We start from the raw sequence: 24,699 nt of genomic DNA on the forward strand, positions 1-24,699 counted from the left end.
TCTGTTAGTCATATAATGCAAGTGGATGGGAATCACGGATAAAAAATACAAAAAAATATATAACCCTGCTCTCAATCTCAATTAGGAGTGTCAATGGTCAATTTGAGCGATAGGTGGCGGTAATGCACTTATAATTCTGCGATCTGCCGTAAGGCAAGCAAGAAGACGATGCCTCACGTGCAAGCTGTGTCGAGGATGCACAGTACATTTCAGACAGTTCAGGCTTTTAAGTGCATCAGAGGGGGTCTTTAAAGTTTTTTCATACTCAGTACCACTGGAGAGATGGATTAGGGACTAGGGTTTAAGGACCTTTGTTACAAACCGGGGCCGTTTGCATAAAGACAGTAATAGTTTTTGGTCGCAAATTATTTTTTTTTAAATTAGACAATTTTTATGTAACTGAATAAAAAAAAAAAAAAATTGCAACTGGCCCCTGAATGTTGCTTTTTAAGGATGACCTATTATTTACATACTTTACCACACTTTACATACTATTTACAAAACCAATTAAGTATAATTATTAATAATGTACAGAGTCATACACTTTTATTTTTATTCAATATATTCTTAATTTTACATTTTAATTTTGCTTTATATTTTAGAATGTGGGAGCGACAATAAAGCATTTAGCTGAACTTTAGCTTTTCAGTTTTCGTTTTTGTTGAAGATAACTTTTACAACATCAAAATAACTTGATGTTGACAGTCTGACAACATGATATAATGAGCACACTCACACTTTCAAGAGAGAGCAGCCCGGAAAATGTAGTACAGATGGAAGAAAACAAAACTTGAGATATTTTATATCGCATGGGGAAAAAGATTTGCTTACATTTTGTCTCTTTTAGAGGAAAGCAAACATAGCCCTAGCATTTATTCAAAACAGTGGCTAAATTAATGAAAAATAAAGCATCAACATGTACAAACATTTCCCAACCGCACAGGAGTAATGACTTTATGGACTTCTTTACTTCCAATATTGATACTATTAGAGATAATACAGCTGTTAGCTACAGCATTGCATCAGGCATTGCACTATAGATTCACTGAGGAACAATTCGACTCATTCTCTGCTATTGGAGAGGAATAATTGTATAAACTCAATATATATATATCATATAAACTGTATCAATTCATCAAAACGAACAACATGTATGCTAGACTCTATTCCGTCTAAGCTACTAAAAGAGTTGTTTCCAGAAGACATAGATCCTCTTATAAATATTATTAATTCATCAATTTAATTATGATACAGAATGTCCTAAAATCCTTCAAACTGACTGTTATTAAGTCTCTCATTACCCTAGAGAATAAGCTAATAACAGATCAATCTCAAATCTCTCTTTCCTGTCAAAATACTAGAAAAGGCAGTATCATCTTAGATATGTTCCTTCTTAGAGAAAAATTGTATCTGTGAGGATTTCCAGTCAGGATTTAGGCCTTATCATAGTACTGAGACTACTTTCATCAGAGTTAAAATTACCTGCTCTCATCATCTGATATTTATCTATTAGTGCTACTAGATCTTAGCACTGCGTTTAACACTATAGACCACAACTTACTTTTGAGTAGACTACAAAATTTTGAGTAGACTACAATGGAATTGCCTAGGGTTAAATCTGACCGCCATCAAATCATAGCAGAGGTAGCAAGGTATCATACTGATCACAAGTACAGTATGGAGTACAACGTACGTCCTGATTTTGCTGAGTTACATGTGTTCCTAGGTCAACATATTTTGTTGACCCTGGAACAACATTTTACTCAAAAAATGTAGTCTTGACCATATCCCTACCCTTAAACCTAACCTTAACCATGAGTGATCCTTAAAATCAGAGGAAAAGATAGATGAATGACACTGATGTACAAGCACCTAACAGTGATTGTAAGCGTAAACTTCACAAAATCTATAAACTTGTTCTTCAAATCTGAATGGTTAATCGGAATGTTGTTCCAGGGTCAACAAAGATGTTGTTCCAGGAACATGTCTCACTTGGTAAAATCAGGTTCTGCGGAGTACAACAGGGCTTAGTACTAGGACTGCTGATTTTCATGATTTACATATTACCCTTGGGAGATATCAGGAAACATGATGTTATGTTAACTTTCACTGTTATGCTGATTATATTCAGCTTTCATACCAATTCACAAAACTGAATGCAGAATGCATAGCTGACATGCAAAACTGGATGGCTAGTAATTTCCTATAGCTAAATTCTGAAAAAAAAGGGTGTTAATTTTTGGACCAAAAACCTTCCATGTAATAAACTAGAACACTGTCTAACACTTGATGGATGCTGTGTCAATTATTCGTCATCAGTTAGGAACCTAGGTGTGCTATTTGATAGTAATCTTTCCTTTGAAGGACATGTTTTTAGCATTTGTGAAACCGCATTTTTTCCATCTTAAATATATATATATATATATATATATATATATATATATATATATATATTTAAATATATTTAAATTACAACCTATGCTCTCAATGTCAAATGCAGAAGCATTAATTCATGCATTCATGACCTCAAGGTTAGATTATTCTAACTCGTTTTTTAAAATCTTGCTAATTGCTTATAAAGCACTAAATGGTTTGGCACTTGAGTACATGAGTGAGCTCATATCGCATTATAGTCCTTCACATTATAGCCTATAATGGGGGGAACTTGACATCAGGGTTTTTCATCCAATCATCATTTGACAACTCTATGATGATATCTGGATTTTCTTTGCTTGCCTCTGTGAGAAGTGTCTGCACACATATAGAGTCCCCCGTATTCTATGCTTCTTTAAGAGCCTCAACAAATTATGATTCAACAGTGTGTCGTCTGACATTATGTTTCATAACACTCAATAGGGTTTTCCCCTTTCAAATAAAGCCTGAGACTAATAAGTTTAATATGTGGCGCATCTGTTGCTGTTCTCAGTAGTCTAAATATAGAAAGATCCGACTGTAAGTTGATCTAAATGTTTATAAGACTGGCGCAAGCAGACTAGGCCTATACTAAATTACACGTATTAAACGTATACTACAGTGGAGCAGTTAAAAGCAAAGAAACGTGAACTAATTTGATTTGTTGACATGTAATTTTAAACATACAAATGAGCACAAATTATAACTTCTCCATCTGCAAGCATAGATGTCACTACAAGGATCTGATTTAGGACACAAATAACGGTGGTGTTATGAGAGGTGGTTTTTAGACAGTGAGAGAATCTGTAAGGCATGCCTACTGTGATCAGCTGGCTATGCTGTTCTGAGAAGAGCAGTTCTGTGAGCTCCTGGAAGCCTCCAATCTACTGCTTTAACAAAATGCTGAAATGGGTTTCTGAAAGAGCAACTCTGTAACCTGCGTCAATATACGTGCTAAATAGGATTCGAAGTAGTCTCCAAACCTCCCCACAGTTTTGTTTTCCAGCTATAGTATCCAAAATAAAAGATAATAGGCCTCGGAGCGTTTGGTGTGGTGGTTTGTCCTCCAGTCCAGCAGGTGTCAGTGTGTAATCGCAGAGGCAGAGCAGCAGCGGGGTTGTTGTTTCTCTTAGCCGTTAGCATATGAGGCTCCTGTAAAACATGCCCGTGGCTGTCATGATGTCTGAACTTGATGATGAAAAGCTGCTGTTGCAGTTTGAAACTCAAGAGTTGGAGGTAAAAACAGGCATTTATTTATTAATGCCTTTATTCCGCGGATGTATGTTATCTGCTAAACTGCTACAGTATCTTGGCTGTCAGCTGAACAACCTGTAAAGACAACTCTAGACATCAATATAAGATAAAATAAATATTAATTTATTGATGTTATAGCGGAATGTAACTTGTGTGTTAATGTATATGACGTTTTGAGTGTAACATTAGTAATAATGTTCCTTGTGGACGTTTATTTGTTAGTGTATAACAGGCGTGCTTGTCTTACTGTTTTTAATGTAAATTGTTATATTCCTCTCTTTAATATTCGCCATTTCAATCAGTTTTAAAAGATGTTACCTTGTACCCTAGGCTCCTGGTGGTATTGCTACGCCTCAAGTGTATTCCCAGTTACTAGTTCTATATCTCCTGCACAATGACATGTGAGTATATGTATAATGTAAATTCATATGTTTATTATCAGTTGATTCTGCCATAACAGTCATTTGCTTTATGCAGGAATAATGCCAGATACCTTTGGAAACGGATACCACATGCAATCAAAACAGTGAGTTTTATGTTTGCTTTCAAATAGTCTAACATAAAGTAAAATAAATTGCAGGTGTCTAATATGTTTTTTTTTTTAATTACAGGCAAACCCAGAGCTGGCCGCTATATGGGCCGTAGGACAGCGTATCTGGCAGCGAGACTTTCCAGGGATCTACGCTACTATTGCTGCTCACCAGTGGTCTGAAAGCATTCTCCCTGTGATGGAAGCTTTAAGAGGTACTGAGATCATGCGGTTTGGGGTTTATGCTGTATTTGATGTTGTATTCCTGAAATGAGATCTATAATGAAGTGGGATAGAATGGCCCTGCAATTTTCGTCTGCTCTGGGGTCCTTCTTATCTGTTTAATTGAACACATCCTCGTTGTGAACTGGCATTTAAGAGATGGTAGGGTAACGATGCTTGGAAAAGTGGACTAAAGGCATTAATTTTAAGTTTTTATTTAGTCATAATTATTGTAGAGCTGCTTGTTTTCACGAATCACAACTTTTTTTATTATTATTATTTTTATTATGAACAGAAACTGGGACTGTTGATATGAATTAATTAACCACAATTCATTTTTTTTACCTCCAAAATCTTTATATAATTAAATGTTATACAAGAAAAACAATAACTACTACTAATATATATATATATATATATATATATATATATATATATATATATATATATTAGTATACATATTTATTTACAGTTGTTTTAGCATTTTAATTCAAATTGTATTTATATTATTTTAAATATAATAATTAAATATAAATGCTTTGTGTCACTCTGTGGCCCCTTGGTTGAGAACCACCAATGATCTAAATAATCTTGAAATTAATGTTTCTGTCCATATTGTGTTCTCAGTGCATCATTAAATTGTAAATTACAAAAGTAAAGTTACCTTTTATATTCTCAGCATGATAGTTTCTAATTTTATACAGTGTTCCTCTTTAAATGTTGTTGAACTTTACACCGAGGTTGATCTTTTTCTGTGTAAATATAGCTCTTATTCTGGCAACTGATTTTATTTAGTAATATGTAAACCTCAATGATAGGAAATTATAATTTTCTAAGAATTTAAGATATTTATTGATTAATAAATTAAAAAGTTGCTTTGTAACGATTTGTATTGTAAAAAGCGCTATACAAATAAACTTGAATAAATGGGATTAGAAAATAACAATGGCATCAACTGGAATAAAAAATATTAAACAAATAAGGGTCATTTGCATCAAATTGTTAATTTAAAAAAAAGTTCTTTAAGAAAAAAAAAAAGGAAAAGAAAGAACAATCTCTTCTTCAGCTCTGTTTCCAACAAACGTCTGTACTGGGTTAAAGGAGAGATCTAATTGTATGCTTAGCATTGCTAAACGTATTCCTAGACAGAATCAGACAGTGTAACCGGATATAATGTTCCATTCGCTATCATCCCAGTGTTTTTTGTTTTTATAATTGACTACATGCATAAAATACATTGATTGGAAATGTGAATGTTTTTGTGAGAGAGAGAAAGAAAATATAGGTTTTATATTTCTTGACACAATTCACTCTTGTCAAACATCCTCCACTTCAAGTGAATTACTGTCAGATTTAGTTAGATTTGAGAAGTATACTTTGTGTGATTTATCTTTCCTTTTGACAAGCATAAAATGTTTAGTAACTCTTGAATGTGGATGGATGTGCAAGAAAAAAAAAAGAATTCAAAAATAATAATTTAAGAAATTTGTGCTGGTAAATGGCATGTACCTTGTTGCAAGATCCCATTTCAAGTGGTTTATGACTAAACTTAGCTCAGGCATTAACTTGCGTATTCATAGGCCAAGTGTGAATACTTTGAAGGATGACTGTTTGCAGAGACAATTAAAGTCTGCAGTTACTTTATCATTAAAGTGCTACATTTTGTTGTATCATTTTCATGTTGGAAAGTAAGATTGTGAAAAGGTTGCAAAAGCTATTTTGCAATCTTGTTGATATTTAATATAGTATCTTCAGGGATCATGCTAAAAGCCTTCATTTGATCCCTACGGGCCAGCACATGACCCACCCAGGCCAAGGATAGGTTAAAAATATCCCATGTGTTCATGGGGTCCCTATGTACTGTGTTTTAAGACATCAGCAGTTTAAAAAAACAAAAACAACCCCCCCCCCCCCAAAAAAAAAAAAAACAACAACAAACATTTGAACAAGAAAATATTTTGGAAAAATCACACATTTTAAATGATTGTGGGTCGTATTTCAAAATTAAATATAACTTAAAAAATACTATCCTCAGAGTACTAGGAAAATAAAAAGAATGGTGGAGAGGTACTTATATATATTTTTTTCAGTATCTGGACATTTATTTAACGTGGCAAATCAAAATATAATTCTTATTTCTTAGTGTGTAATTTAGTGTTTTCTTCTTGTGAAAAATATTGTAATTGATATGTACAGTACATAAATGAGCAATTGAAATTCAGAGGGTGTTTTGTAACAGACGGGGTTTGTTTTGTTGAAACTTGTTTGTCTCCCCAAAAATATTTCAACATTGAAATCTCACTGTACAGGAATGGGTAGGGGTGTTATGGTATCATCGTGTCACAACACATGGGTTCAAAGGGGTGGGATTTTGCTTCTCCAAAAAATGGATCTTGAAACCAAATGGATAGGATTGTGGGCTCTGATTGGTTGCAGGAATGAGCTGACACCCACTGGCTGAGGGTAGTATAAAGACCAGGGCCACTTTGCCTCAGAACAGATCTGACAACTACAAAGAATCATTTACTGCTGTGCCACAGCTTATTTTTATCGTTTTTTTTTTTTCTTTTTGGGAGACAGCCATCGAATTTATACAGCAAAAGGCTACAAAGTGACCATTGACATGGACATTCAGCGAACATCCTCTTTGGTGGGGTCTCCCGGGTCCATGGAGAGCCTTGAGAAACAGCTAAGTTGCCCAATTTGTCTGGACATGTTCACCAAACCAGTGGCGATTCTGCCCTGTCAGCATAACCTGTGTCGAGGCTGTGCTAGTGATCTTTATGACTCTCGAAACCCTTATCGTTTCTCTGGTGGTGTATTCCGGTGCCCTACCTGCCGCTTTGAAGTGGTTCTTGATCGTCATGGCGTGCATGGACTTCAGAGAAATCTTCTAGTTGAGAACATAATTGACATATACAAACAGCAGCAGGAAGGTGGAGGTGGAGGTGGAGGCAGCACCACAGAAACGCCAATAAAACCCAAAAGCTCCAGGGAGCCAATGTGCCAAGAGCATGAGGATGAGAAGATCAACATCTACTGCGTGACTCACCAAACTCCCACTTGTTCCATGTGTAAGGTGTTTGGCCAACATAAAGACTGTGAGGTGTCACCACTTGCTAGTGTCTATCAAGCTCAAAAAGGAGAGCTGAGTAATGCCATCGATGCTCTTGTAGCAGTGAATGGTCGCCTTCAAGCGTTGCTTAACCAGATGGAGGAGGCCTGCACAGCTGTTCAGGGCAATGCTCAACGTGCCAAGCAAAGGCTTGGTGAATGCTTCGATTCTCTGTATGCAGCCTTAGAAGAGCGTAAGAGTGCCCTCTTGGAACGTATAAGCAAGGAACAGGATGAGAAGATATCTGCCCTCAGGAGTCTGGCCAGGCGTTATGGGGATCGTCTTCAGGCAGCCACAGAGTTAACAGACACGGCAGTGCAGGCGCTGGAGCAAAGCGGTGCTGCAGAGTTCCTGCTGGCCTCCAAGAACCTGATCTCCCAGACAAAGGACATGACGAAGAGTGCACTGGCTGAAGAAAGGCCTGAGCCAGGCTTTGAAAGAATGGACCATTTCACTCTGGATACAGAACAAGTGGAGACTTTGTTGTCCAAGATGGACTTTGGAGGAGACAATAATGAGGAATTTGAAGATGCTGAAGATCAGGAAGAGGAGTGAATGGGTTGCACTGAAGTGTCTTCGAGGGAAAATGGGATGGGATAAAGGACAAGAAGATCAAACAAGGACCGTGTCTATGAGAGGGAAGAGGGTTTAATGTTTGTATATCACTGCTAAGCAGTGTCAGCATTAAAACTAATGCCATTTTTATACTTTTTATAATGTAGTTTCTGTTGTCACTCTAGTAGTTATCTTCCTACCTTTACATGTTTTACTCCAGGAATAGATCATTGTATCATTTTACAATATGTGGTATGTTCAGTTTACTCCGATATGAACTTAATGCTTTGATATTAAATAAAATATTCAAATGTATTGAGATTTGAGTTTATTTATTTTAAAATGTATGTTATTTCATCAGATGTACAGTACAAATCGAATTACATAAGCAAGGATCATTTTAAACGGAGTATTTCGGAATTACTAAATTAGGTAACCTTTTACAAGTAAACTCTGTGCACTCTTTGCCCTCAACTTTCTACTCTGTTTAAAGGCACATGCTATTTTTAAAAGGTAAGAGGATGAGATATGACTGGGGGACCTTGGGGGTAGAATACCAGAATAGGACAGATGGACAGTGCTTTCACCTTCCCAGCACTGCCTTGCTCAGCACCTCTTGCTATTCATGATTGCGGGTCAAGGCAAGAGAAAAAATCAGGAACTGGGAGTCTGTTTGGCTAGCATGTGTTGACAAGCCCTGAAAATGAACAAGAAACATGCAAATAAAATCACTTTAAATACTCCAAGTGTAACTTATTCCTGGCGAGGTGCTAAGACCAGACATATTTCACACATTGAGTGAATCTGAACTTCTTTCTGTAGAGGGCATCCTCGTATAGCATGTTTCTGTCGGTGTGTAATCTCCAAATGGTGGTCCAGTAGTCACTGCTGACCTCCCTGGTGTTGCATATAAGTAGCTGTTAGGAAACACTGTTGCTAAGACAGTTGCTATTTATTTAGTTCAAGGACTGAAAAGGGTTTGGGAATCTTTGTTTGCTATAATAGAGTTTATGTAATTTTCCAAAACCAAATTTTATCTCTGTTTTTTCCACATATTTCCTGTAAGGTCCTCCAAGTTTCTTGAAGTAGTAGAAGTCAGCTTCAGTTTAATCAGAAGTAAAAACAAATGCATTGAAAGAATCCAAGGCTGCATTTAATAGATTTTTTTGATGTGGTAACATTGGGAACCATTATTACGATTTAAAATGAATTATCTATTTTTATATTGAAATATAAATTATTCCTGTGATGGCAAAGCCAAATTTTCAGCAGTCATTACTGCAGTCTTCAGTGTCACATGATCCTTCAGAAATTTTTAAATATTAATTTGGTGCTTAAGAAACATTTCCTATTATTATTTGTGTAAAAAAACCTTACAGATCCCAAACTTCGGAACATTAGTGTAAATCTGCATTTTCTTCACCTGTGAATAGAGCATTTGGTAACTGTAAACTTGCTTTTACATGTTGCCTCTTTCAAATGGGTGTGAATTGCTGTCAGTATAAAGTTTTATGACTGTTGTACACTGCTGTGCAAAGAGCATACAGCTGTTACTTCATTTTTGGTCAAAATAAGTTCTTTTTTATTTTTGGGGTGTCTCAAGTGTCTTGAGGTAATTTTTTTTTTTTTTTTCCCAAGAAAAAAATGGGCTATCTTAACAGTAACTTCAAAAAGCCCAGGAGATACTAAGGCACGTATGACACCAGTTACTGTTTTTTTTTTTTTTTTTTTTTACTTTGTTTTGGAGCACTCAAATTGAGTTACGGCACTCTGTGTTTGTTTTATTGTCCATTAAAGTCTGCTGCATTTAAATTACGATGTAACTTGTATACTTTTATACATCTGTCACTGAAGCACTTAGACAAATGAATGAGGTAGATCACTATCTACCAAACGGCTCCATATAACACAATACTGTGAACAAGCAAAGACTAGATAACTTGGCATTAATAAGTAATTTTAAATCTTATTTTTTTTTCTTTTTATAATGCAGAATATACATCCAGCAGCAGCGTGTCAGTCTGGGGCTGTTCACTTCTAGTTGCACGAGTGTGTACTCGAATGCTGTGACAGTGTAGCATGATCTCACATAAAATCAGTAGTAACAGTTTACAATTAAATCCATATCCTACCTTTTCTTGCAACCTGATAAAATTCATGCCAATGAATGCCATCAGAGATGTTTAATCCACAAGCATTCTGAGCATTATCCTACTTCCTGGCATTCACATCAATCCACAAGTCGTCCTTGAAGGTTAGAGTATTTTCATACAAATCAATGTAAAACCAATTGGGCTACTTTTGTGTCATCCTTTTACGTTAGTGAATAAATCATAGTGAAGCAAATAAATTAGTTGCAAAACGGTATCCACTCACATGTTTAACTTTTTGTCTGGTTGTTATGGTCAGAAAAACAATTAATACAGTCACATTATTACTGTATATGCTATAGCCTAAGAGATGATGATCACTAGATTTTATACAGGTGTTACTATAATGATTTTGTAAGTGGTGATCAGCAACCAGATATTGATAATGTGGAAGTTGCTGCCTTTTAAGTGCACTTTCTAAAGGTTTGTGATACCACTTTTAATGTCACCAGTATTTTTTTTCTTGTCCTTGCTTGAGTGTGTGCAAGCATGGTACAAAGTTTTCAGAATACAGTCTGAAACGGAAGAGCTTGCAGGTGTGTTGGGAAATTGCCACCTTTTAAAAAATCTTTTAGTTTTTTTCTCTTGTGCTTTGTGTTTCTTGCAGAGTCGACGCGTAGGAGGGCATATGGGCTTGTAGCACAAGCTTACACCTCTATCAGTGCAGAGGACTTTGCTGCCTTTGTGGGATACTCTGTAGAAGAGGCAGTCAAAGGTACATAGTGCTGCAAAATATGTGAGATTTTTTGGGTTAGCGATTAAATAATTAATATAATATGTACAGATTTCTTAATATTCTGCTAAAGCCACTTGTATTGCTTTAAAGATAAATCTGAACAACCCTCTATTGTCTTTATGTAAATGTCTGTTTCTCTTTCCTTAAAGGCGTAGTAAGTCATGGGTGGCAGGCAGATCCAAACACCAGGATGATCATGCCACAGAAACCAGGTGGGGGCACTGTTTCACTTCCTATTACCAATAAGGACAGATGTTTTTTGTTTTTTTCCCCTTGGCTCTATGACTCATGCATTGATAAGATTTAATTTAGGGCCTCTCCTCTGTACAAAGAGCTTGTTTAAATGAGTTAATGGTCTGGAAGTTTTTTTAGTTTTTTTTTTCACAACAAGCACATGAATTGATGACTTCACTCCAACTCCATTTTTATCCTGATCATGTTTGTTCCTGATTGGCTCTCAGCGTTTCTTAAATATTCCTTCATTTCATAAACTACAAGAATTAGTTCTTGTTCACCTTGTGTTCTTGGTTCTGAATTGTGCTGTTGTGCGTTTTAGTGCACATGGCGTTTTATGTGTTTGTCTGTAACCCTTGAGAACTATTTTTACGAGACACATTTATTCCGAAGGAACAGGAACAAGCAGCATCTGGGTTTATGCATGGGCTCCGTGAGACTGTGCAGATGTCTGTAATGCATTTAAATAACAATGTAAAATGATTCCCAGTACTGATGACCTGCAGCTTTCACTAAAAGAAGCTGATGTTTATTAGTTCAACACAGTTGCCATGACATTTTTCCTACTTGCAGAATGTGTTGCATCTGTAACAGACTGTCTTGCACACATATTCCTTTGCTTGTTCTATGCACAACTTTTGTTTACATTCGTATGTCAGTGTGTTATAGAGCAGATCGTAGAGGACTTGAAGGAATCCCCTCTTCTCTCATGTTTCTCTTCTGCCTTCCTTCCCCTCTCACCAGATCCGCCCCCGGTCTCTCTAGTTCCAAACGAACAACAGCTGGCCAGACTTACCGACTACGTGGCTTTTCTTGAGAACTGATAAGCTCTCCATCCTTTTCCACCTCTCAGCTACTCAGTTTTATGGAGGAAAACTCTGGTGTCCAGGACCCTTCACACACACTCTCATCTGTCCTGCTTCAGTGATGGAGCCACCATATTTCTTTTTTTCTGTTTTGCTTCTTGAACTTGTCAACCACAGTGATGTAGGACAGTTTCCAAATTGTTTTAATTGTGCAACTTTTGCACCTACTTTGGATTATTATATAAATACACTGTATGCACATTGTTCAGGCTGTTTTGATGTTACAGGTAAAAATTTTATCCTTAAGTAAATTCATACCAACAACGATGATGGTCCATGATAGTTAAAACTTCCATTTACAACTGTTTGTAACAAAATCGCTCATCAGAATCAATCTCCACATTCGTCCAGATGTGTAATTACATTTTTGTCATTTTATATATTTTGGCACATTTAATCAAATGGCTTCTTCTTACGATATTTAACACTGGTCTCATTGTTGAGACTATGCATTCAATTATGTACTATGTAAAGAAAATTATCTTACGTTATTGCAGTGAATTTTTTTTTAACCACCAAAAAGTTTCAAACAACCTTGTTACTGCTAGCAAAGGTATTGTTTAACAGTGCAAACACATAAAAGTTAAAGCAGCTTATTGTGGGAGGCGCACAGCTGTATTTAAGATATTTTCCACTCTCTGAGAAGTGTTTTGTTGACCGTGCCTCTCTGTCTATCTGTTATTCAGATGTTTTGCACTGTCTTCTTGGTCTCTCAGACAGTGGTTTTGAAAAAGAAGAGGAAGCGTTCCAGCTGTTGGCTACTGTCACATCCTTTCAGCTTGAGAATAAAAGTGTGATACATATGAGCTGAAACAATGGGTACTTACGGGACTGTGAGAATATTAACCTCATTTTAGTTTATTTTTGTCTTTAAATTTCATCTTCCATATTGCATTTGCTCATTTTACATTTTGAGGTTGCACCTGCCTGGTCCTCTCCGTTCTTTGATTTAGCAGATATTAAAATTTTGGATTTGTGTTTAGGTTTCTGATTGACCTGAGGATTAGTATCTGGCCCAAGGGGATCTAAAATGTAAAGATTGCATTATATAAGAAGTGTAAAGAAGGATAGCGCCAACTGGTTGCCAATCTATTTAAAATTTCTCTGAGACCTTTTAGGGCCATGAGTCAAACAGACACACAGTTTCATTCCAATTAACTCATGTTAACCTTTTTAAAGGGCTCTTAAAATTGATTGGCCAATGGCGGCCATATTTTTTCAAGATACGCCAACACACTCATACGTAGATATCAGTAGGACCTTTGATAAAGACACAGTATGCCAAATTTCAAGACAATCAGCCTAACATTTGCACAGTTGCATCCATTTTCCTGTTTTTTTTCCTGTTATAGAGCCACCAAGATTCAAGTGTTCTGAGTTTGTTGAGAATATCTCATTCCATTCAAAAGTTACAGCCATTTTAGTAAAAGTGGCCCCAACCCACTTTAAATGTTTTTGTGTCCAGTTACGACCGACAATGGAACTTCAACTTAGTTTTGATGACTTTGGCTATTTAGAGTCCACAGAACTTTTCTGCTCTAGTTTGGTTCTGACTGAGTGAAAAGCCTAGGACTAGTTTGCAAAAGTAACAAATTAATTAGTTTTTCTTGAGCTGAGGATTCCAATGATATACACTATACACAATGATAGATTGGTTCAGGAGTTGTGGCCAAAAATTTGCAAAATACTTGTTATTAGTGCTGTAGCATCCCCTATTGGCCGTTTGGTGTCTTTGCCAACATTTCGCTAAATTGAGTTCTACCATCCAGCCAAGTTTCAAGTCTCTACGTCTATACCTTTTGGTCTGCATGCGCAGTTTTATATGGAATTACATTTGGTTCAATAAAAATGAAGGAAACTTTATAAAACTGAATGCAACTTTTTCAGAAACTATCAAAAATATGCCATTACAAAAGAAGAAAAACAATGAAAATGAAAAAAATTTACTCAGTCGCACAAATTTAACAGGCTCTTCAAATATGCTTAATTCTTTGTTAATGTTTTTCAAAGATTCGTTTTCGCTAATCGAGGATTCTGAATGCATTGCCACAGATTTTACGCTTTACAGTTTCTTGTTTGGTGTTTTGACACAAACCTCTCGTGGGGGCGGGCTTAACAGTGATCTACTCTGATTGGATAGTGAGCTTTTGATGGACAGGTGCTCTCTAACCGTGAAGTACAGACGCCACTCAGTGGCACGCATATTTAGTTTCTGAAAAAGTTGTGTTCAATTTTTATAAAGTTTCGTTAATTTTTATTGAAGCAAATCTAATTCCATAGTTTTACAGCAGATTAATAATGTTAAAAATCCTTACAATTACAATTGGATTTCAGTTTTTCGTGCTTGAAACAATAATAAAAAAAAAAGTTGTTGGAATGTTGACAGATGCCTCATTTGGTTGGACATGAATTTCCCTTGTGCTTTAGTGTGACTAAGACTGACAGGACTTCCTTTGTATTTTTAAACTTTGTACTCCTGAGAGGTTATTGCATTAAGCTAAAACCTGCAAACCTTGTTTTAATTATCGCTTGACCAGCCGGATTTCCTTCAATTTTATATTTTTATTTTAGCTGTTTGATCAAGTCCAAAAAAAAAAAAATACAAATGAAAAACTTCAAAGGAATAAATGCAGACCAGCTGAACTGAGGTCTTTGACATCGAGAACAGTCAAAGGTCACAGACACAGGCTTTACTGGAGCAGCTGGGGTGTATGTGTGTGTCTGAAACTGCTCAGCCATTTGCTAAGCCAAATGAAACTGAGGTCCACTCCTAAACTTTAAAAGTGAATGTTTTTTGCTTGCTATTGTATTCTTCTTGACAAATGATAAATCAGCGTTGTTAGGATAGTGTTTTTCTTTGCTTTCAAATAAAACAAGCACCCATGCTGTAGGTTTACAAAAGCTAGATCTTACCTCTTCTTAGACAGATGTTCATAAAATGCTTTTGGCCATACCTAATGAGTTCGCCTTTTTCCAAGGGTTAAGGGTTATGTCTCTATCCCATCATGCTACATGCCACAGATGTGACGTGCTTTAAAGGTTATCAGATTTCAAATTCTTCTCTTGCTTCTACCTAACTACACTCCTCTCTGAAGAGACTATCATATTTTTGAATATGAGTCTCTGAAGAATCATATTTTTGTCTCTCAACAGCATGAAGTTTGAATTTCTAAGAATGAATCTTTAGGTTATGTTTAAGCATTTTCTGCTGTTGCAGAAAAATTGTGTTAAAACGGTAAAAAGGCTTTGTCACTTTGTACAGAACTTTAATATTGAGCATATTCTGCATCTGTTTAAAATTTGGGTTCTGCACTCAAAGTGTTGACATCCTTCAAATCTGAACTTTTCTCCTAATTATCAGTGTTATGAACAGTTGAGGAAGAATAGTTCATTGTCAAAACACAGAGTAATAGATTTCTTGAAATTTATTAAACAAATACCCTGCCACATGTGAAGGGAAAATGTTTCCATGTGGTGGATGAGTCATGGGTCAAAAACCTATGATTTATTAAAACAGTGTGAGCGCTTGTGTGAGATGGAGAAGTAGTTTTTTAAAATACAGTAGCAAAATATTCTGAAGAAGCTGTTTGTTCTGACTAATATATGGTGCAAAACTCTATAAAATCGTTGAAGATTTTACATTTTATGGTTGCCGATGAATGGTTGGGGGGGGTTGGGGTGCTAGATAATTGTGATTCAAGAATGTGCAGTGCTTACAACCTCAAGCAGTTTAAAGAGTGATTTTAATTTGCCTCATGTGGGATTCCATCATTATAGCTGATCGTTGTGTAGGCTATTTCACATGCTTTGTTAGTCCATAAAAAGTCAAGTGCTGGATAGCATTGCTTTGTCATTATGTCTCTGTATGTAAACAACGGAAGAGGTTGGACCAACATGAACACCAGGGCACCACACATGAAGGTGGCGTCCAAATACGAAGCACACTGCAGTCCATATAGCAAACATTTAGCTTCTTCTCTCTGGTGAGATGAGCTCACAAGGATTAAAAAACAATCCTTTTAAGATAGTCAAACAAACTGCAGCTGCTTTTTGTTTGGCTCCAAGTCATCGTGCATTTTAGTTCCAGTATTTTGATCTTACATAAAGAAGAAAAAGATTTATCCTCTTTCTACAAATACTTATTGTCATTGTTTTTCATTGTGCAGAGGTTTAGCTGTCATCCAAGATTCATGTCTTCTACGTTCTCTGTTTGTTGAAGTTGTTCAGCTGTCTGGGTGATCCAAATCATTCATACAACCTGTGTAATTTTTATTATTATTATTATTATTTCACAATTTGCATGGACACGGTGTAATTATCAACTGTGCCACCTGGACAGTTGACCTGCAGCCCACCCAACAGGACAAATTAAGTTTACCAGTCCTTTATTATTATGTGCTTCATTGTGACTTTCTTATTAGGCCTACAACATTGTCTGTCTGTCTGTAGTACAAATGTGCATAATGAAGTTCCTAATATGCACATTTTTAAGAGCAGATAAAGTTTAAAGGTGTAAGAAGTCAAGGACAGACTGTCCCGGTCAGCACTATTATTAAGCTGTATTTATTTGTCAGCAACAACACTTTAAAAATGACTGAGAAATTGCTTGTTATTTCAACCTGCCACAACTCTAGAAAGTTTAGAGTGCTTTTCCATTGGCTTCATACCTTCACAAGTTAACCGAATGTACAGGCCAAGCAATTACATAATGCTCCCTAGAAGCTGAAGTTTGAAATCACTGAGAATTGAGTGGGTCATTTAGAATAATCAGTAGCGCAAGGAAGTGGATATTTTAAAATGTTTAACCAGAAAGGTCCATACTTGCATGTGAAAAATACAGATATCCATGGAGAAAATCATTCTGGCCTGTTTACCCTGTCCGAGGACGTCTTGGACCAGAGGATGGAAACATTTGGTGTCTTATTGATGCTGGCTGACTTGCAATTGTTTTCCAGACCAAAAACGGAGGCAGATGAGAAGCATCGGTGGAAAAAAGCCCTTTCCCATCTTTCATCTGGAGCAGGGGGATGTCTGTGGGTTGAGGGTTAATCAGTGTTCTGGGAGAAGAAGTCTGAAGATGAGTGTGGGTTGAGATTTTGGTTATGCCGAGGTGGACATACTGATGCTGTTCACTAAATAAATGGACAGCTGTTTACAGCAGTTTAAAAAAAGCAAAATATTTATTTATTAATATTAATTTTTACAATAACCTAACAATTAACCTTACTAGTAAACTTTGTCCTTACAAAGATTGATAGCATGCCACAGGACCCTACAGTACATGCTCAGTTTATTCTCTTCTGAACAGAAAAATTAAGTTATATAGCTACATCTTTATACTATACACATAGTGTTTGTGCACTCACAAAGTAATGTTTATAACATTATAATTAAGATACTTTGTCTTTCAGAGAAAAAGCAAACAAACAATCGGCCGTCATTTCTGCTTTCAAACATATGTTTATCATAATTATGATCATAGACTGTTTCCTCCCAAAACATTTTGCGGTTCAGAGGGAAAGGAAATGAGGTAAGGCCAAAACTGTAATCTTATTTTTTTTCTTATTTTTAGCTCTAACCTTCATGTTGATTGTCAAACTGAATTTTGAACTTTTGGGTAAATACAAATTACCAATACAATTTTCTTTTCTCTACAATGTATCAAATTAGTAACTACAAATATTAGATTACAATTCATTGTCAAAATTATTGTTTTACATCTTGAGTCTTATAAACATACACCACATAGATTTTTTTCCTTACTGGGATTTGTTATTGCCTCACACAAAACACAAAGTAAAAATGCGTTAACAAATTGCAGATGGGTCACGTTACTCTGAGGTGCTAATGACCTTGGAGACAGATGCGCTGTCAGTGCCATGAAATGATTGGCTCCCACGATCAGACAAATGGAGACAGTTTTCCCTTGTGATGCTGTTTGCAGATAAATTAATTGGACTTATGGTGAGCCCTTTCATGATTTGAAAATTATGGTTGGATTTTGTTTTTATTGTACCCGTGGAAAGCCAAAATGCCATTACAATGAGTCATACAACGAGCCTCGGATAAACTCAAGAGCAAAGGAGCTTGAGCTTCTCTTCTGAATTAGACTGAAAAGAACCAGGCGAACTATATGCTTGCTCTGTTACTTACACAGACGTCTGAACTGTGTTGGCCTTTTGTAATCCCAGTTTAGTTGATATTCAGACTGTGGTCATATCTGCTTTACACTGCTTTAGCTCTTTTCCTCACTTTGTGTACACATGAATCTTTCTCTTTTTTTCCACTCCTTTTTTTTACTTGATGCTTTAAGGTAGTTGTTGAGAAATGAATAAAATTCTCTAGATGAAAAAAATAAAAATTCTTATATGCATGAAATGTAAATGTATTTACCATCTTTGAAGCACATTTGAATGATTACAGATTCAGAAGCACTGTATAATTATGCTATATTCGTTAAAAAAAAATTTAATGGATACATCATCACATAAGACTTATAATAAAAGGATGCAGGAGAGTGTCAGAATCTTACAAAAAATATCAATGCAATACACTGTTGATTTGGCACTGTCAACAGTACATTTTATTATTTCACTAGTACACAAGAAACAATAACCATATTCTAAATCACCTAACCATAACCAAAACCTACACATAACTACCTGGCTAACAATTCATAAGCAGCACATAAGGAGTTAACAGGAAAACACTTAGATCATAGTAAATATGTGTTCCCTAATCTAAAGTGTTACCAAACATACATGAGACATTGATTATGTGGAGAACATCATCTTGCCGTCACAGTGAATCATTGCATAAAGCCAGGAATATATATATATTTTTTTTTTTTTTTTTATGGTCAGATACAACAGCATTGAAATGATCAGGATCATATTGGTATGACTTGAGCACTGATGCATTTCTCATACAGTTAACCTCAGCATGGGAAGGGGGCCGCAGGGACTGCTGCAAAACCCACACAGCCATGTGCAGATTTTTCAGGATTGAACATGGTAATGCGTATATGCGTCTGTGATTGATTTACAAACAGACTGGCAGCAAAAAAATGCAACACATGTGCATTACAAATCAGAAAGAAATGCTTTGTAAAGTGTTTATAAGATGTGTCGACTGACATATTGTCCAGTTTAAGAATGGAAAGATGGATAATAAATGCATTATTGACTCTGCTGTAGATGGAGATTATACATTTTAAGCAACTTGTAATTGTATTTTGTGAATGTGAAAGACTGGAGCTGGTTTTGGAAACTTTCATGAGGAATTGCTACTATGAAAATCGAATTTGTAATCTTTCTAACGTGAGTCACATAGAGTTCACAGTGAAATGTTTTTCAAAGTTTGTTATCTCTAGTTCTAGTTGCCATAGAACTTGATTTAGAAAACATCTGTTGGTGAAGCTGCCTGTCCTCCCCAAAGAGCCTTGATTTGGGGCAATTTCCAGTGTTATTAAAAAATAAGTGCAACTGTTCACTGGAGAGAGAGGAAATAACAGATCTGATGGAGCAGAGGAAATCAGAAGCTTAACTCTTTTTTAGTATACACAGGTTCCTGCACTCTCAGCCAGCTGATTCATTTGATCGTATTCGATCAAAGTCTGAACCATGTGTCAAGTTGTGTATGTGTGAGGGTTAAAGGAAAGACACAATATTGTTATTGTAACTAAAAAATAAGCTGTCAATGCAGTATGTCCTGATTTAAACACTATGCTTTCCCTTGAGCATGCAAAGGTTGAATCTGTTTATTTCTTTTTCTCTCAGAGTGAATGATCAGAAAATGATGAATCGCAAGAGTAAAATCACTTTTAAATGTGCTATGCAACTAATGCATAAGAAAAAGGGAAAAAGACAACACAATCAAAATCAAAGTTTTATATAAAGACCCATTTATTTATATCTGTCCATTTTCAAGTGAAATACAAAGTAACAAAAGAAAAAAAAATACAGTTAAAAATACATTCCATTTGCTTTTTGAAACTAAAACTCGTGTGTAAAGCAATGGTTTCAAAAATGCATTTTACTTAAAGAAATTAATTACTGGCTTCGGATGATGGTCATTTTATCAAACATCAAGAAAACATTTGTTTGGGGTTTTTAGAGTCAGTGTGGGGGAGGGGGGAACTGCCGTAATTCAGCTAAATTCACTAAAATGGAACTAAATTGTCATGAATTTGTCTCATAACTACAAAAATGTATTGCTGTGTTTTGATCAAAATATTTCCATGAACACATGATTAAAACAACATTTAAAAACAATTGCCCTGGACATTTACAGGGGGTTTTATTCAAACCCAGACACAAGAAAAAATAAAGATGCAAACTGAATGTAGCACCAGCACGAAACTAAAATTCTGGAAAATACTACTTCAAGGTATTCTTTGGATCGATCCTCTGGCAAGCTCCAGTGCAGGCATCTTGGCTGTGCTTCTTGTTTTTAGGTGCTCTATCCTCTGAGTGCTGTCAGTCGTTTGTGTACAGCCTTCATTAGTTCTATGATTTAACCGCAGCGATGATCCCTTGTTTAACAGCTGCAGTAAAAAACAAAAAAATGTCAAAGTAATGCCTTCTCTATCAATCAATCCTGACACTAAAATCTCATTGACATGCTATTTTATAATTAAACACACCTGCTTTAGCACAAGCCTTCTCACACTCATCTTGTGTCTCAAAGCGATTCTGGTTCCCTCCACATCCTCCATACCAGAAGCGTGCGCAGCTTCCACTAAGTGGATCATAATGCCATTTAAGCACAAATTTAGCACAGGAGCCCTCTTCTTTTGGTAGCTTGCAGATATCCACACTGGAGTGCAGGGCAGCTGTTAGAGGGCATAGAGAGGATGAGAAAAACCACAGAATTTGAATTGAATATCTAATTACTTGCAAAAGCTTTTCAGATTATTGGATACTGATACTGCAGCGAAGTTTATCATCTCTGAACGCTGGCATTTCATGTTATGTCATCTTCAGCATGATTCCATGTAACAATACATTGAATTTAAAATATATTACACTCATTTCAGCATTTCTTTTAAAGTGGTCTTGTAACAGACTTCAAACTCTTCATGATTGTTGAAAAACACTCAAGAAAAGGTTTCTAGAGGTTACTGTAACCGGTGACGGACCTGGAGCTGGTGCTGGGGGGAGAACAGCTTTGACATGCTCTTCACTTGCCTTAGGTTCAGCCACTGTGGACGTCAGAAAAAAAAATGTTATTTTATTTCAAGAATTGTCCTATCTTTCATTATAGTGTACTTCCTTTTGAGGGTGCTTGGTAGTAGCCACAAGTAGCCAAGTCTCTAGGCTTGTAATAATACAACAAAGGTTATATATGTGTGCAGGATAGTTAGTAAGTGAATCTATACATCACTGTATTTAGTGTACTGTAAATGCTTTAGATTCAGTTCATCTTCTAATTGATAACTGATCTGATTTTGTAGCTATCGTTTTTTTCAGTTGCATCCTGTTTTGGGATTTGAGAATTTAAGACCTTGAGTACTGCAACCTCTACTCAGCTTTTATAGATTTTATGAATTCAATAATTCTATTGCTTAGTCATGAAGTCTTCGAAATAGAAATACTAGGACCAATTAGTCGCTACAGTGCTTGCGTCCAGGGGTCTAAGGGCGCACATACCTGTCTTCATGCAGTGTTTGAGGCAGTCAGCCTCAGTCTCAAACCTATTGTCATTTCCTCCACAACCTCCATACCAGAACTGTGTACAGAATCCATTCTTTCTGTCAAAGTACCACTTAGCTTGGTAATCTCTGCATGACAGTCCAGTGTCAAAGTCAAGTGAACATGGGTCCATAAGATTGCTAACTGAAACATGCAAACAAACAGAGAGGGTTTACCATGAAAGAGGAAAGAAAAGGACAGTTAGTTTTGTCAGTAAAATGAACATACAGTACAGTCGGTAAAAATGAGGTGATTATAGCTCATTTAAATGAATTATCTTGTTATTTTGATGGGTTAGCTGGATTAAAATCAAGATTATGTAAATTGTTTCATTTTCAAATCAAGGTAGAATTCAAACTGTAATGCTAAAATGTTGTTTTATGTTATATATGCAAAGGTAGTCAAAATACATATAGTTTGCTATTTACAAAGGCATTATGGCCTTTTAAAATATCTTGGGATCATACAGTAATAGAGAACATACAGTAATCATGTTTCTAAATGCATTCATTAGTATTATCAGCACTGTCAGTTTAAATAGCTGGTCACTGGACCAAAGTACCACAAGAAAAAACAGTGACCTTGATTGCAAAAGCACTTTGAAACAGATTTATGTGCTATACATCTGCAGGTAATTACTGTAAAGGCAGTCTCATTGACTGTGTCTGTGCTGTGCCAATTTCACAAATCTCTGTTTTATAACCCCTACAGAATAAACCTGCCTTTTATGTGAAACAACCATTTTTCCCCCCTCAAAGTTAGTGTTACACGGTTATCAGGTAAAACGCTGGCTAGTTCAATACAATTTAAGTTAGTTTATTAGTTTTTGTAGATGCATTTATGTTAAAAGTTAAACTTCCCAAAATTAAATAGGGTTCCCTATTACCAGCTGCTAAAAACAACGATCTCATTGTTTTGCAATGCCGATAGCTTCTGTTCTTACAGAATTAAGAAAATCATTTGCAGTACAGGTTCTCCAAAACACCCTTTCACATCTTTAATATCTGACTTGTAAATTTACAAATTGATCTATTATTTTGTCTTTTAAACAATCAGTAAAAATCTATTGTAAAGGCAGACATTTGATTTTTGATTTTTTAATACACAAGAAACCCCTAATGACGTTTTTTTAATACACAAGCACCCATAATGCTGCTTTCATGTGTGATTTAAACAAGATGTTTTACGAAGAAAAAAATGTAATGCTCACAAACAAGCAAATGAAAAATTTTTTAATTAAGCGTACAGAGGACACAATCCCCATTGCTTCACTCGGAACCTTCAGTTCTACTGTTTCTGTTTGAAAAGACCAGATCTCAGTTAATTAGATCTCACAAAGCTCATTCATTTCAGCCAACATTAATGCTTTCATCCTTGCACTCTGAAATACATGAAAGTATTAAAAGAAGGACCATCAAAATAAACATGTATAAATACATTAAGAATGAATTAGTAGTCTGTTCATAGTGTTTGTTTTATAAAAACTTTGATTCCAAATACAAAAGCTGTGTTGTGAATGTTTCTCTGTATTGGAGTAAAATCCTCTTGCTTATATGAATTATTGAGCAAACACTTTCACTTACTAATTTCAGGTTTACTTAAGGGTGCAGAGGGCTCGATCCCCATCACCTCACTTGGAGTAAGAACCTTCTGTTCTGCTGATTCTGTTCAAAAGAAATCTGAGGTTAACTAGATCCTGCAGAAAGCACAGTTTCTGGTCATAATAGGCCTACATCATTTCTTACAAAATTGTGTAGTTGTGTACAAGGTCTATCAAAACAGTATTTACTCCACTTTGCATGTTATACTTTATTGAAAAATGTAGGTATTTAACAAAAGTTTATTTATTCATTTATAAAATTAATGATTAAACAATTTAATTTCTATTAATTTATAGAAAGTAAAAAAAAAAATTAAAAATTATCCTGTTGATATATTCTGTCACTTAATAATTTCTTGTTTACTCAAGGGTGCAGTGGAAATCATCCCCACTTTTTCACTGACATTAAGAATTTTTTGTTCTGCTGATTATGTTTAAAAAAGACACATTTGATGTTAGTCAGATCTGGGCATGCTCAGTTTTCTTGCCAGATTGAACGCATTCAAATTCTGTGCTAGCTCTATGTTACAATTTAAAAGTCATAAAAAACATATAGCTGTGTTGTACTAACTACAGTATATCATAATTTGGTATAATCTGTGAAAAAAAAAAGATCTTTCACTTACTTGTGTCTGGTTTACTCAAGGGTGCAGTTGGTGCAATACCCATCACATCATTTACAGTAAGGACCTTCAGATGTGCTGATTCTGTTCAGAAGAATGAATATAAAGTTAAAGCATCCTGCACTGACCAACATTAAAAGAACAGCTTGTGAATGAATGAATAAATATCTTAATCCACTCTATTAATGTTGAAATGATCGAATTTCTAAATCAGGGAACATGAAATACTAGGACATACAGCATAGAATGTCTTTTTGAGCTAGAAAATAAGAACTAGGGCTAAACATCTTTGATAAGAAAATAAGAAAAACAAGTCCACGTTATAAGTCAAAACCCAATAACTCTGTGAGAAATAGACTATAAATCTTATTTTCCAGCACAGTTCTCAAATCACCTTCACTAACCAAATTAGCGTCATTTCTTCTCCTTTTGTTGAGTTAAATACACTGTTTCCTGATTTATGAAAATGAGAAAGCTCTTGTACATTATCATCTATCATATATGTACCACAAGCAATTAAAAAAAAAAACTAACTTAATCAATGAATGGAAAAGAACAATCTGTCCAGATACTGTCCATAACTAGTTATGTGTTTTACAGAAATACAAAAGTCATCATGCTTCACAGGGAAGTAGATGACAGAATTTTACTTTTTAATTTCCGTACTTATTAATTCATACTTATAAATCACAACTACAAAACATGTTCCTT

At 35.6% G+C, this 24,699-nt stretch overlaps 2 protein-coding genes across 4 annotated transcripts in view; one reads left to right on the forward strand and one right to left on the reverse strand.

Annotated features, from left to right (window-relative positions):
• The first annotated feature begins 3,479 nt into the window (after positions 1-3,479).
• On the forward strand, positions 3,480-13,050 carry LOC128019790 (COP9 signalosome complex subunit 8). 3 transcript variants are annotated; one of them, XM_052606007.1, is made up of 7 exons: positions 3,481-3,648; positions 3,997-4,067; positions 4,144-4,192; positions 4,278-4,410; positions 10,845-10,952; positions 11,123-11,185; positions 11,952-13,050. In XM_052606007.1, the coding sequence occupies exons 1-7, from the start codon at positions 3,574-3,576 to the stop codon at positions 12,029-12,031; spliced, it is 579 nt and encodes a 192-aa protein (XP_052461967.1). In that variant the 5' UTR covers positions 3,481-3,573; the 3' UTR covers positions 12,032-13,050. The 3 variants fall into 3 exon arrangements, with proteins under 3 accessions (XP_052461968.1, XP_052461967.1, XP_052461966.1); XM_052606008.1 differs by lacking the exons at positions 10,845-10,952; positions 11,123-11,185; positions 11,952-13,050 and adding an exon at positions 7,030-8,402 and having other exon boundaries at positions 3,480-3,648; XM_052606006.1 differs by lacking the exons at positions 3,481-3,648; positions 3,997-4,067; positions 4,144-4,192; ... (1 more) ...; positions 11,123-11,185; positions 11,952-13,050 and adding an exon at positions 6,998-8,402.
• A 6,905-nt stretch (positions 13,051-19,955) lies between these two features.
• The window catches only part of LOC128019791 (collagen alpha-3(VI) chain), a 50,175-nt gene continuing 45,431 nt past the window's right edge, over positions 19,956-24,699 (reverse strand). The window contains exons 41-46 of the mRNA XM_052606010.1: positions 23,992-24,072; positions 23,349-23,429; positions 21,724-21,909; positions 21,213-21,275; positions 20,718-20,906; positions 19,956-20,618 (exon numbers count right to left, since the gene is read on the reverse strand). Of these exons, the coding sequence (XP_052461970.1) occupies positions 20,581-20,618; positions 20,718-20,906; positions 21,213-21,275; positions 21,724-21,909; positions 23,349-23,429; positions 23,992-24,072 (638 nt within the window). The 3' untranslated portion in view covers positions 19,956-20,580. The remainder of the gene's footprint in view (positions 20,619-20,717; positions 20,907-21,212; positions 21,276-21,723; positions 21,910-23,348; positions 23,430-23,991; positions 24,073-24,699) is intronic.

This window comes from Carassius gibelio, chromosome A9, assembly GCF_023724105.1.
Source record: "Carassius gibelio isolate Cgi1373 ecotype wild population from Czech Republic chromosome A9, carGib1.2-hapl.c, whole genome shotgun sequence".
Taxonomy (NCBI): Eukaryota; Metazoa; Chordata; class Actinopteri; order Cypriniformes; family Cyprinidae; genus Carassius; species Carassius gibelio.

What these genes read in the sequence shown, in the direction of transcription:
- LOC128019790 (XM_052606008.1), top strand. Translation starts at nt 3,574, where the DNA reads ATGCCCGTGGCTGTCATGATGTCTGAACTTGATGATGAAAAGCTGCTG. An exon ending in TACCACATGCAATCAAAACA is followed by an intron (nt 4,193 to 4,277) that starts GTGAGTTTTATG and finishes TTTTAATTACAG; the next exon opens with GCAAACCCAGAGCTGGCCGC. An exon ending in TGTGATGGAAGCTTTAAGAG is followed by an intron (nt 4,411 to 7,029) that starts GTACTGAGATCA and finishes AAGGCTACAAAG; the next exon opens with TGACCATTGACATGGACATT.